The sequence below is a fragment of the Ursus americanus genome, chromosome 6 (genome assembly GCF_024610735.1).
Source record: "Ursus americanus isolate L20-20 chromosome 6, mUrsAme1.1.p, whole genome shotgun sequence".
Taxonomy (NCBI): domain Eukaryota; kingdom Metazoa; phylum Chordata; class Mammalia; order Carnivora; family Ursidae; genus Ursus; species Ursus americanus.
Genome location: NC_142132.1, coordinates 16,023,553 through 16,037,610, shown reverse-complemented (window position 1 = coordinate 16,037,610; position 14,058 = coordinate 16,023,553). Strand labels below are relative to the sequence as shown.

Sequence of the window (14,058 nt, the reverse complement as noted above, 5' to 3'; positions counted from 1 at the left end):
TAGCCATGGCTACTAGAAATGAGAGCCCGACAGTACTAGCGACGTGGGGTCGGGGGCGGGGGAGCTCACTCTTTCTGGGTCTTTCTGGCCTCAGGTTCTCAGGGAGAATCCCTTTTCTAAACTCAAGACTCAGGAGACCTGAACTACGGATATGGCAGGAGAAAAAAAGAGAGAAAGTGGCCGAAAGTCAAGAGGGGAGAATGAGGAAATGAAAGGAGAGCAGGGAGGGAGGGGCAGAGAGAGAGGGAGGACGCAGCCTGCCCAGAAGCAGGAGTGAGCCCGTGTGTGGCACCCAAGAGGGGGCCTGGAGCACCTCACCCTCACTCTTGCCTGTGACGGTTCTGTCATGAGCCCAACTCACTCCGCCACAGACGAACTTCCAGGGCCTCTGCGATGCTACGGACTTGAAGCAGAGATGGGCTTCCACTGAGCCCGGCAGGACACGAGCCTCCCCCCAGCTCAAGTACCCGCAGTGGCTTGTTCTCTCGGGAAATCCCCGAGAGCTCCGGACACCAGGAGCTGTGACAGAACAGCTCTGTTCAGCCGCGTAGACGACGGTGCTAGACCGTCATACACCCCGACACTCAGCCCCCGTTCCGGCAATACCAACTGCGGGGACCCCATCCCTACAACACGCTCAAAGGCACCCGATCCATCTCTACCACGGCCATCGTGGACCAGCCGCGCTGCACTGGGCGTTCGAACAGGTGTGTGAGGCTGTTTGCCACTCGCCACTTCAGCCCAAGATCGCCACGTCACCAGCCTTTACTTCCTTCCATTTGTGCTAGACAGGAGGCCGCCAAAGGCCAGAGAGCACAGAGGGCGGCAGGGCGGCGAGCATCTCAAGCTCCCAGGGAGCCTGGGACTGCGGCTGAGAATGTCCATCCCTTGAGGACCCAAGACCACACAGATGAAGAGGTGTCCCAGCAAACTCACCACCCAACAGGTCCCAGCCCCGACAGCAGGGGTACCAAGCACCCCAGCAGAGTTCCTTCCAAAAGGACCACATTTGAATTTTCGTACATCAGCTCAATATGTTCCAGAACTGTGGGTATTAAATAAAAGAAGTCAGTGAAATCTCAAACAATAAGCTCATTCAACACAATCTCTTTTTCTCCCCCCATCTGGGGACTTGAATACAGTCAACATGAATAAATCCTGTTGTGTAAAAACTGGGGGAGAAAAAAGAGAGGGTGGAGGATGGAAGGGAATGGCAGGATCCCCACTTGCTGGCCTACCAGGGGGGCTCAGGTCACCCCACAACCTGAAAGGACGCGGGCAGGTGTGCCGGGTGGCCCTGGGGAGACGGCGGCAATATCTGCGGGCCAGGTAAGGAAGTGTCTGGAATTTCCCACCCAGGCGTTCCCAGCTTCTCCCCGAAGCCGTCCCATTCTTGTACTTGAACTAGCGGTGGACTCTTGAGCTGCCCCAAACCTGGCCTTTCCGAGGCGGACCCACGATAAGCTAGGCCTGCCCCTGCATCAGGGGTGTCTCACTTCAAATACGGACAAAACATATTTCCTACCTCTTTCTCCCCCCTTCAGGGCCCCCCAACAAAGTCGAGACAATGAGAACTAAGGACTGCCCCAGCAAGGCCTCCTGAATGCCCTAAACACAGGTGAAACAGACCTGCCTTTGTGTGGGACCGGTGGCTTAGAAAGACTCGTACAAAGACTTGCACGCGGGAAACGCTCCTGTGTAATTCAGGGTTGAACGTGATCTAGGCCCAGCCTGTCCTCGTGGGTGGAAATTCTACAGACTTTCAACACACTGTATTTAAGGAAGATGGGAAGACACAGGTTCAGCTCCCCAGATCCTAGATCCAGACGCAGTCTGCCCGAGGAACAAGCCAATTCAACACAGGTTTTGATTAAACAAACAAGCAAACAAAAAACGGAAACCACCAAGATTTTCAGCTTCCATTAGGACCACCAGAGTGATACTCTTCCATTCTCGCACAATTCCACATCCCATCTCTTGCACTGGTGCGGCAAGGGCTGGAGATGCGGCCCTTGGCTAGGAGACTTGCCCTGTCTGGAACCAAGAGGTCTGATCCCTCACGTCATATGGAACTAGGTGCGTTATTTTGCTAAATCACAGGTTCTCCTTGCCTCAAAATCACTCCTAGCGAGCACAGACAAGCAGGACTTCCAAAAAGAAAAAGTCAGCCAGGAAGTAATTATGGTGCAGACTTGGGTACTCAATTCCAATTCAACAGCTTTATTGGTAGGGGTGGGGGGGAAAGACTCGCAGGAAGGCTGCCAGATTCAATACATTAGATCCATGTGTGCAGAAGCGAGTTCCCAGGGTGGGAGCCCGCAGCTAATGCTATTCCTCACCCTCCTGGGCTCATCCGCTGCCTGAGTTTCAGAAGAATGGTTTTTCCTTCTCTCTAGAGGGAGAGCTTCCCCCCTCACACTGTTTGTGCCTAATGGAAAAGTCTCTTGCATTTAGGATGTGGTCAAGCAGTCAATCTTTTTGCTTTCTACCAAAATTCTTCACTCCCTCTGTTGTACCTCCAGGTTGCTGCAGACGGGAGAACACGGAGACCTCGGATTCTATTCACAACCTGTGACGGCCAATGGGACCCTCAATGGGGCCTTCATTTCATGACGGCACCCCAAACTGCTAAGGTTTTCAGTTTTTGTGTATTTGAGAGAGAGAGAGAGAGAACATGTGCATATGTGGGGGGGGGGGAGCAGAGGGAGAGGGACAGGCAGACTCCCCACTGAGCAAGGAGCCCGACGAGGATCCCAGATCCTCGAGGACTTGATCCCAGAATTCTGAGATCACAACCTGAGCTGAAATCAAGAGTCAGACACTGAACCAACGGAGCCACCCAGGCGCCCTATGAGGGTTTGTGTTCAAGTCAGCGTCCTGGAGGTATAATTTACACACAGGGGGGAAAAATGCCTGCTCACTACCTACTTCGGAGTTTTCACAAACACCTGGAACTGTGGAACCACTGGCACAATTAAGATCTGAGCCACAAAGATTTCTATCATTCCCAAAACTTCCCACATACCCCTTTGTGGTCAACCCCTTCCCTCAGCCCTGGCAACGACGGACTGGTTTTCTTTCCCTCTAATTTTGCCTTTTCCAGAAAGTCGCGTAAACGGAATCATACGGTGTGGAAGATTTTGGGGCCTGGTTTCTTTCACTTAGCACATGGGGATGATTTTTAGGTACAAACTGTTGGTTTTTAGGCTTGGGACTCTTACTTTCTTGCCAAGGACAGGAAATGACTGGCTCTAGCTCATCTTTGCTATGGGGGAACCAAATTCTTGATTTCAGGCCTTTTAATAAAGCAGAGGCCTGGGAACAGGGTGACCTCCCATCTCCATCCACCCAGAACTACGGGATTTCCTGGGACTTGGGGCTTTCAGGGGCAAAACCAGGAAAGTCCCAGACAAACCAGGATGGTTGGTCACTCTCCTTGGGACAGCCACCTCCGAGGGCAGGGCTGCCCATCTGTCCCGCTCAGATGCCTCTGTGAGCGGCAGGATGCTTACTCTGAGCTAACAGCTGACTGTCGTCCCTGGGTTTCGTGGCAGGCAGAAGGCCAATGTGCTGGGGCTGAGCCCCTGCACAGAGCTCCCTCTCCAACAGGCCTGCAGCTGTCTTTGAAGTCCCCGGGAAGGGGCTCAAGGAAGTGAGAAGAGCATTCAGGGGCGTGTTGAGAAAACAGCAGGGCAGGGCTCCCGTTGGTGTCAGCACCGACCCCAGGCTCCGTGGTATGGGACTCGCACGGAGACATGGGACATGAAGGTGCTCTGGGCTCGTTCTGCTTTTGCTCCAGTTCAGGGTAATGCGGGTTCCTACGTTTCTATGCATTCTGTACATTCTCCTGGCTCCTCCCTCCCGCTGGGGTTTTTCATTTGGAGACTAAGGAGAAGGTGAGAGCCAAGAAATAGAAAATGAGTATAAACAGCTTGGAGTTGTTAGAATTTAAGGGTTTCTCCTATATAAACTTACCGAGACATCAGAGAAAAGTTGGGCAAGGCCATGATATAAGGCTTGAGAATGAGCAAGTCTGTGCCCACCTCCTTCCCAGCTCTCTCGGAGAGGCTAGTTTACCCGGGAACAGGCTGAGCATCCCCAACTCAGAGCTCCCCAAAGCTTGGAAAAGCATGTGATGGGCATAGTGGGTGCCCAAGTTAATGGAGGACCCCCCCCCCAATATACACACAAGAAGACGGGGACTGGTGGGGTCACACCCACGTCCTAGAGGCCTCAGGCTAGCTGCTCCCCTGGATTAATTTAACACTGTCCCTTCTCAAAGTATTTACCAGTAGCCCTGACCATGTATTCCACCAAGCAGCCTGTGAGGCAGGTTAGTAATCATTATCCTCACTTGTACAGATGAGGAAACAAGGCCCAGAGAGATTAAGTGACTTGCCCAAGGTCGCACAGCGAGTTAGTGGCAAAGGCCAGATTAGAACCCCGAGCCCCAGAGTGCCCAGGCCAGCGCCCAGCTCCACGAGATTCCCCCAGCCATCGGTCCAGAGCTTGGGCAGAGCCAGGTCTGCGCCCTCGGGAGCCCTGGAGGCCACGTGGGCTGCTGCAGAGAGCACAGGCAGGCTCATACTCACAGGCAGAAACCTGCAGGATCCTTCTCTGTACCACCAGACAGCAACACCCCTGTGCTGGAACAGACAGAAATAAGGCTCAAGTCGGGAAAGCCAAGGGCCACCACTGTGGGCTTCCGTCTCCACCCGTGCGATGTAGCTTTGAGATTTTGCTTCATTTCCCTTTGAGAACCAGGTCTGCTCTCGAGGGCCAGGGCATCAGAGAGTATGTGCTCCCGTTGCCTGGAATCATTCACTCACTCAGGCCCCAACTCTGTCCCGGGGACCAAGGTGCTGGCAGTGCACCAGGGGCTGAGGGGGAGGGATGCCGGGAGGAGAAAGACAAGATTCCGGTCTTGAAGGCATTCACTGTAACAGGAAACAGACACGTAAGAACGTGACGCTAATGCCACAGGTATTCTTGCTGAGTACCTATGACGTACCAGGCGTGGATGAGCTTGTACGTCAAGTAGTGCAGGAACACAGAGGGAAGCAGGGGAGGCTTCATGGAAGAGGAGGCATGTGGACTAGGTCCTGAAGACTGAAGAGAGTTTCACTGAGCAGCTAGTCCCTTCCTGGCTAAAGGGGCACAGAGAAGGAAGTGGTCTGAAACTGCTTTGAGTACTTCCTTCTAAATCAACCCTTGCTGTTAGTAGAACAGGAATTCTACCCTTTAGAAACTCAGTTCTCAGGGATATCACATCCTGTTTGACTTCGAGTTGCTGCTTCGTCTCTTCAGACCTCAGTGGACCTGTCAAATGGGAATGAATGATCCTGTGTTTCGGAGGGTGGCTCTGGCCTTCACTAGCGATCTTTGGAGAAGCGTTCACACAAAAGTCCTTGAGAAACAAATTCCTCACATGGCCAGTGGCAGTCTCTTTCCCACTGTCTGCTGCTCTTGGCTCTCGCCAGGAAATTGATTTTATTTATAAGAATCGCAACCCTAAACTGACCTTTGTTGGGCTCTCCACATTCCCTCCCTCGTTTCCCTCTCCTCAAGACACATCCTCCTCCAAAGATGCCTCAGCGACCAAGAGTGCTTGGAAAGTCAGGATAGACCAACACTGGAGGCTGTTTTCCAGACGGGGAAACTGAGGCCTGGAGAGCTCGGTGACTTGTCCAAGGAAACCGAACGCATGGGTCTCCCCGTTCCCAAGCCACTGCTTTCTTCATCGCGCCATGACTGTCCGCTCCCTGCTTTGGCCCGGGCCTGGGCAGACGGGCCAGCCTCCCTCAGCTGGGGGAAAGTCGCCCTTCTCTGAATGACAGAAGTCTTTAGAGAAACATTTCCCATCATTAAAGGGATTGGCAAGAAAACTGGCAGAGCCTCCTAAGCTTTGAAGCTTGTTGGCCCCTCCTGGCCCTTTAATTGTGCTTGGCCCCAGCCCAGTTCCCAGAGCTCCAGCCCCTGCAGCAGAGGGGAAGGGCCCACAGCGGAATGCCCGCCGCCACCCGGCCTGGCCCTTCAGCACCAAAGGGGACCCTTCGGTATTCCTGTTTCAGACCGTTCCACTGCCAACACATCAAGGCCTCCCACACAAAGAGCTTCAGAGTCAGAAGGGCTCGGGGTCAAGTACAACCAGGAGCAAACCCTGAGTTCAGGCCCGCGCAGCATCCCTTTGGAGATGGCTTGGAAGCAGTCTTCCCACAGCCTGGAGAGCCTAGGATAGCTTCGGGGGCTCACATTCGATTCCTGCAGGTACCACAGATTTGGTTAAAGCACATCAGGGGACTATGGACGGGGTATCAGTCTCACTCCCTGCTTAATTGTCCAGGTGAAGGTGGGTATGTAACCGCGTATCTTCTTTTCAGGGATTCTCAATTTTGGCTGCACTTCGGAACACCTGAATGCCTCAGCCGCACCCCTAGCCCAACTGAATCTGAAGGTCTTGAGTGGGGCCTACGTATCCTTGTTGGTTTTCAAGTCCCCTGATGGTTCCCAGATGTGGCTGAGGTTAAGAACCACTGCCTGAGGTACGGTTTCAACAGGGAAAAAACCTGCGCTCCTAAGCATGGAACACACGAGATCCAGAGGATTCCTCTGAAATGAATAGTATCAATCCGCCCGTCTCTTAGTTGGTTTTTCTTTTTCAGACCTTCCCTGACTGCAGACCGCAGCATTCCCTGTTTAGGCTTTCAAGTATTTTTACAGGCTTGACCTCCCCAGCTCATCTCTACCTTGCAGTACCTTAGAACAAAGTGCCCTCTCCTGGGAATGGGGTGATCTGACTTAGAAGCAAACAAACAAAAACAGAGAAAGAACGATGACACCTTCAACCAATTACTGTAATCCACATTAAAGCGAATAGCTCAACCATGACTGCTCAGATCCAAGTGTGATGCAAATTCAGGAAGCTTCCGCGGGGACGTTCCAAGCGCAATCCACAGATAGTAGGTCAGTCACATTTGGCCCTGGACACACTCACCAGCTGGAAGAGCAGTAGGACCAGAATCCTCGACCACATGGTGTGAGTTCAGCCAATGGGCACGGTGATTCAAGGGTGCTCTTATGAGAGTCATAAATATGTAAGCATCCAAGGATGGGAACCTTTTCAAGGGACCCTGCAGACGCTGCCACTGCTTACGCAACACCAAAGAGACTCACGTACAAGAAACAGCGACTCTGCCATCACTTTTTACGAGAGCGCTTATAAAAGCTCCATCTCTCTGGGGAGACACCCCTCCATACTCTTCTCATCACCCCCTACCCCTTGCTTTTGCTTGAGAGCCATGGCGATCTAACAGAATGACATCGATGGGATGAGGGAAAAGTCTGGAAAGGTTTCTATGTTAGACAGAGGGTGATATTCCAACCACTCTCTTTACATCCTACAAAACAACGGAAAATCAGCTCTGAGTCTAAAACTGACAGGCTAGTATGGGCGGATACACGATGTCTAACACAGGCTGCAGAACATGGAAGACAATTTCTCCTGCATCAACTGCTTTATAAGACTTACAAATTAAAAAGAAAAACATTTTGAGAATCTGGACATAACAATGAGGCATTCTACCTATTTGGGAGAGCTCAAAATTGGGTATTTACAAACACAGAATGGGGCATTTCAGTAACAAAATTTGAAAGTGTCACAAATGAGAATTTTTTATAATTTTTTTATGTTCTAAAAGCCCAGGTAAATCTTGCTTTTCTGTTTTACTTTGTTAAAAAGATATCTAGTCGTTGCATAATCATTTCATCTTACCTTAAAAACAAAGACACCTTCGATCTCGGATGAGCAAGAGAAGACTACGGATGCCAGTTAGAGTTGCCCTGATTAATCTAAGACTGGGCCCACATGCTTCATTTTGCACAAACCAACTTTTCAATTCAATGAGAGTTCAAAACACAAGTCACCGGCTTCTCAAAAGAATGGGGACTTCTAGGTTCCTGGGGTGGAGAATCCCTAAATTCCTCAGCTGAGAAGTGTAGTTTAACATTAGCATTCACTGGTGAGTCCTGAAGACCCCTCTACAGTCCAACAGGAAAAGATGAATTGGATCAGCTTCTGCAATCCAGATAATTCTCAAATGTATCCACTTATCACTTTGATTTACTGCAAAATGATGAGGCAGATACATGTGTTAGCAAAAACATAAACACTCTGAAATGGAAACTAAGTTTCCTTCAGTTGGCAAAAATCCCCTGATATTCAGGGGTGGGAGGATTTTAAACTCCTAAGAGAAAAAGATAACTAAGAAGACTTTCTCAGGTCAAGGGCCAAGTCAAAAGCAATTAATACAAAAAGCTTCTGATAGTAATGGGCATTTAGAAGGAAGACCCCAAATGTTATAATTTGCCCTAACTTGGATTAATATGCTGACTTGAGAAAGCAACTTGGACCCTGGACCTTCAAACCTGAGCTAGCACGCCCTCACTTTCCAATTCAGAAAGGGCACACCCTGAGTTAAGAGGGGCCTCAGAGGCCACTGCTTCCAGCTCAAGTCCTGAATTCCCTGTGAGGGCCCCTCCCAAAGGGCAGAGGGGCCGGCAGAATGGGAGAGGGAGTAGCAAACTGCCATTTTACAAAGCGAGGGGCTGTGGCTTCCTCAAGGACCCTGAGACCACATAAGGGCGCAGTCATTCCAGTACAAAACTGATCTGATCTCAGCAGAATCGGGGACGAAAAAAACCAAAGAACAAAAAAACCCCCACCCGGTTCAAAATGAGAGAGGTGCTCCAGGGACGGTTCACATAAAGAAACCAAAGGTTGTCAAGTCATTTAACCCTGTCCCCCCAGTCGGCTTCCCCTGCCCTTGGCAAAGACCCTTTCCTTTTGCATGAAGCGCTGCCTAGAATGTAAATCTTTCACCCTCACCTGTAACCAGGTGACCCAGATGAGCAAAAGCTGTGGGAAAAATCAACAGACACCACTAGTTTAGGGAACTCAAGCCGGTCCCAGAAGGTTCCTTTAAGTCAGTCTCAGAAATGAGAAACCACTGGGAATGAGATTCCTTGGGAATCTGAGCATTCTCCTTTATTACCCTCTCCCAGGGGAAAATAAATATAGAAACAGTATTTCCTCTCGCAGGTTTGGCAGGGACGAGTCTAGGGCAAGGAAATGCAAGACTTTCCCAAACGCAAAGGGGGTAGGGGGCGTCCGCAGCGTCCCGCTTAAGGGGCAGCTCTTTAAACTCTCTTTTAAAAGATCTTTAATCCTTGGCTTCTAGACTCCGGCCCCGCGGTTCCGAGCACGAGCGGGAGCCGGGCTGCGGGCACGACCCGGGCCGGGCCGGTCCGCCCACCAGGGTTTGGCCGAGATCCCAGCCCTCGGCCAAATCTAAAACTTGCTCAGCAGCGCACGGAGCTAAGCTCTCGGGCCCGGACACCTCCGCGCGCTCCACCTGCCCGGCGTCCCGTTCCGCCCCCAGCCCCCGACTTCGCCCGACCCCCGTCTGGGGATGGAAAAGCGAAGGGCTCGGAGAGAGACGGTTACCGGAGCGGCCGGAGGACTAGGGCAGTCCGACCCTGCGGGAGCGGAGCCGCGCGCCCAGCCCGCCGCCCAAGCACACCCTCCCGCTCAGGCTCTCTCCCGGGGTCCGCGGGCAGCCCCTCCACTCCGGCAGGCGCCCGGGTCAGACGGCCCAACGATTTGCTCCTTTGCCCCCAAGCAACGCGGCGCGGTTCCGAACTCACTCCGGGCCGCCTCGGCCCCGGCATCTTTCCGGGGCGGCTGGGGCTTGAGAGGTGGGTCGCCAAGTGCACCCTCTCTCCCCTAACAGGTGGGAAGCCTCGCTACGCCGACCGCCGCCCTCCCCGCCCGGGAGGGTCCGAGAGCCCGGGACGCGGCCGCAGCCGCCACCGAGGAGCCCACTCGCACGGCTCGGGGCGCCGCCGTCGCCCGGGTCTTCGGCCCAGGTCCAGGCTGGCCGGACGCCGCCGGTCTGCTCACCTGAGTCCCGGCGGGACACGAAGCGCCAGCGGTGCTGCCCCCCCCCGCCAGCCCCGGCCCTCCTCGCCCGCGCGGTGCAGCCCGACGGGGCAGTGTGTGCGCGCCGCGCCCGGGCCCGCGCCCTCACCTTTGTACCGCTCCATCGGGGCCGCGGCGTGCGCTCCCGGCCGCTCCGCTCCGGCGCTGCGCTCTCGGCGCTCGGCTCCGCGCCCCGGCCGCCGCGCTGGCCCCTCCCCGTGAGGTCACGCTCGCCGCCGGACCTCCTGGCGCGCCCGCCGCGCCCGGGGCTCTCGGACCCCGTCCCCGCCCGGCGCGCCGCCCCCGCGGGGGAACTCCGCCGCCGAGCCCCGCAGCGCCCAGCTCCGTGCGCGTCCCGGGCCCTGCTCCCCGCCCGCGGCCGCCAGCCAGTTCCTTCTCGTCCGGGACCCGGGGGCGGCGGCAGGGAGCGAGACTCCGCTGCGCCCGAACCCTGGGGGAGGTTCTGGCGAGGGGCGGGCTCGGGCGGGCCTACAAGAGCAGTTCTTCCAACTGCCGCGCTGCAAACCCACTACCCGGAGGAGGAGACTGAGGCCGAACCCGGGAGGCAGAGGCGTGCCTAGAGTGCCTGGTTCTTGGCCCCCGGGCCAGCGCGCTAATGCCTCGGCTCCCTCGAGAGGCGACAGGGGGATGAGGGTGGGGACACCCGAGCCCTGCCCCCGCGCCTGCCCCCGTTCCTTGGGAATCGCTCCAACCCTGTAGCAACCACTCTGGGCAGCCGCCGCTCCGCCGGTCGCTACACACGCATTAGGGCGTCTGAAAATGTCTCCTTGCTGCCTTCTACCGGGACCCTGGGTTCCCTGGGAGCATTTGTTCCAGGCTCTCAGGAGGAGTCGAATTCCGAGAGCCGTCTGGACAAGTCCAGGAGCACCTGACCGCCCCGGAGGGGTGGCTTCTGTTCCCCAGGAGCTCGCTCACTCGTGGCTCTAACTCCACCTCGCGCCGCTGCCACCGACCGCCACACTTCTGTCCTTTACCTTTGGCCATCTGTCCCTCCAGTCTCTCAACCTCATCTGCGCCCAAAGGAGATCCATGTTTTCGCTTAAACGTCTCTATTTTCACTTCAAAATCTCAATCATGGTTCGTGCAGGATGCCTGGGTTTTTCAGCACGTCTCCCCCACTTTCTTGAACATTAAGGAAGATTTGTGGTTGCGATTTTCTAAGAGATTTCATCATTCTTCTCGGAACAGCAGAGCTAGCTCTGATTTTTGGAGACCTGCCCCGGCAGTCTTAGAAATATTTTTTAGTTGCATTAGCTGCTAACATGCCGGAGCCCTCCCTACAAGCAGGGCATGGTGCTTAGGGCTGTGACATGCACTGCCTTGAATTTTCCCAGTAATCCTGTGATGTGGGGATTATTATTATTTCTATCATGTAGTTGAAGAAACTAAAGTTGACAGAGAATAGACAACTTGCCCAAAGTCACACAGCTAAAAAACAACAACAAACCAAAAACAGAGCAGGCTTTAAACCCAGGTCGGCTGCTTCCAGACGTTTGTTCACAAAGCTTTCCTGACTCCCATGGGCCAGACTGTCTGTTACCAGCTCGTGGTACGAACCCACGGACAGGTGAACACGCTCAGGGCAGTCAGGTGTGTGCTCCAACAAAGGCACAAGGGATTCTGGGCCCCAAAGTGGAGGGTGCCCAACCAGCCGGGAGAAGCCTTGTAAACCCTCGGAGTAGATGACTGAGAGAGTCTTAAGAGATGAGTTGGGGCTAGTGAGGTGACAGGAGAGGCAGAGTGAGCGCAGCCTTCCAGGCAGAAAGGACAGTGGGGACAAAGGCGGGAAAGTGAGCCACTTCAGGGTCACAATTCTCTGTCACCAAAGTCACAAAGACGAAGCCAGGAGTGGAAAACAGTGAGGTGAGCACAAGCCTGCTTGAGGGCCCAAAAGACTGAGTAATCTGAGAACCAAAGAACCAGGCAGCCCTGAAAAGGGACAGTGCCCCGGGTCCCCCGGGGGACTGAGTGGGAGGCAGATGTACCAGTGTGGTGAGAAGTCACTGGGGCGCTAGAAACCTGGCTGAGGTGGAGAGGACCAAGGGCAGAAATACGCAGGTAGGGTGATGCCAGTGGGGAAGAGCCAAGGGCTGCCAGGCACTACACAGAGCCTGAGCAAGGTGGGCAGGGGCCTCTCAAGGGACAGCTGTTGCGACTGGGGGTGGGAGGACACCAGCAGGACAAAAGATGAGCGTCCCTAAGTTGGACGCAGAAATAGCAGGCTGGGGTGTTGGGGTAGAAAGCAGCCAAGGGCGCATGGTCCCTCCATGGGAGTTAGAACCCAGGGTCTAAGTCCTCAACTTCATCCATTATTTTACTTAATTCTCTCAGCCGCTCTTCCAGGTCGGCTGGGCTCTTGGGGATTCAAGAAATCGAAAAAGTAGAGGTTGAGGCAAGAACGCGGACATTACAGGGACTCAGAGGACAGGTGGTATGCTCAGTGGGCCTCCTGCAAGCTGGGCGGGGAACCTGGTCAGGATGCAGGGTGCTCTTGCCTTTTTGTGTTCTCTTTTTTGCTTCTCTCCCCTCCTCCCTCCCTTTCCTCCTCTTGCAAATGTCCCTCCGTCCCTCCATGGTGCCTACCCTCCCACCCTGTGTCTACAGACTGGTGTCAGTGGGTCCCTGGTTTCCTTTCTAATGCTCAGGGAGAATCTGACTGTGTGGCTCTCGCTTCTGAAACCAGCCTCAAGTCCAAGTCCGGTAGCCAGCCACTCTTGGCCAGATTCCAGCTCTAACAGTCAGCAGAGGCCAGCAAAGGAGGCTTCAGGTCCAGCCCCACTCAGCAGGGGCGGAGGGGCAGGCTGGCTCTGACCGAGGTCACTAAGAACAAAAGACAGGGATTAAACTCTCCCCATCCTACAAATGAAGACTGGGGCCGGCCCCGTCACCAAGTCAAGTAATCTCTCTTCCGGAACGAGGACTCAAAAAGCAGGTTTCCCCATTCCAAACCCTGTGCTTTGTCACACCCCTCAGTCTGGGCTTTGCCAGGGCTCTAACCGGACAGGGCTCTACCCCCTCAGGTCCTCTGGTAGCTATTTGTGCGGGCGCTTCCAGTAACCTAGCCGGCTATCTGCAGGCTGGGGGGCAGCCTGGAACCTCCATCAGGCACGCTCCCTCTCCCCTTTCCCCACTGGCTCCAGCCCTGTAATTACCTCTTCCAAAGTCCACTCTAGTTTATCGTCGGAGACTTGGCAAATCCCAGAGCCCCTAGACAAACACAGATCAATCTCAGACGTATGCAGAGTAAATTTAAAATGGGAATTCACTGCCATTTCCAAGAACGAAACCGAAATACTACTTAAAACCATCAATAGAAATCTCAGGCCCTGCTTCTCTCCAAAACCTGGGTGGGGCTTTAGTCACTTTGCAGCTTCCACACATGGGCCACTCACCTTCATACCCAAATTCATTGAGTTTCTGGCCACCAGGATCAGAAGATCTGGTTTCCAACTTGTTCTCGACACTCTAGGTGCTGTAATTGACCCCTGCCCAGACGCACAGCATCCGAGATGGACTGATGCAGACAGTCCTGAGACCAAATCGAGCGCCCCCACCCTGGAGTCTAGGTGGTGGCGTTCCTACCGAGCTCAGCTGGGGTGGGGGTGCATGGGGCCCTTGGGGTGGGTGGCTGAAGGTATCAGGGACACACAACCGAACAGCAGAAAGTTTTGTTCTCTGGCAATTCCTCAACGTTCTCAGCAGCCCAGAGTTTCTTCAACCACAAGGGGGCTTCTCCAGCTGACGCAGTGAGGAGGGGTGAAGACTTGCTTTACAGAATTTATCCTGTTTAATTCTCGCAATGATCCAGGCAGATACTTTTGTCCCCTCTTTCATACATGGGGACCTTAAGTAATTGCCCAAGGTCACCGCCGGGCAAGGCCCAAGCCAGTCCAATTGAAGTGACATCTCTGACCCGACTTCCCCACCCAGGCTCTTTCATAATCATGTCTGGTCACAAGCCATCCCAGCAGCTAACCTTTACTTCATCCCTAGTCACTCTTCAAAAGTCAGCTCAAAAGCATCCCCTCTGAGGACAGCCCCCACCCCCATCAGCCTCCACA

At 54.2% G+C, this 14,058-nt stretch overlaps 1 protein-coding gene across 6 annotated transcripts in view; it reads right to left on the bottom strand.

Moving 5' to 3' along the window:
* Window positions 1–10,992, bottom strand: part of AFAP1L2 (actin filament associated protein 1 like 2) — a 95,402-nt gene extending 84,410 nt beyond the window's left edge. For 2 of the 6 annotated variants that reach the window (XM_045803194.2, XM_045803195.2), the window contains exons 1-2: window positions 10,086–10,184; window positions 4,593–4,646 (exon numbers count right to left, since the gene is read on the bottom strand). In XM_045803194.2, the coding sequence (XP_045659150.2) occupies window positions 4,593–4,646; window positions 10,086–10,101 (70 nt within the window). In that variant the 5' untranslated portion in view covers window positions 10,102–10,184. Of the gene's footprint in view, window positions 1–4,592; window positions 4,647–9,958; window positions 10,032–10,085; window positions 10,220–10,971 lie in introns of those variants that run through there. The other 4 variants (XM_087862687.1, XM_087862686.1, XM_045803196.2 and 1 more) reach the window with 4 other exon arrangements.
* Between the last annotated feature and the right edge of the window lie 3,066 nt (window positions 10,993–14,058).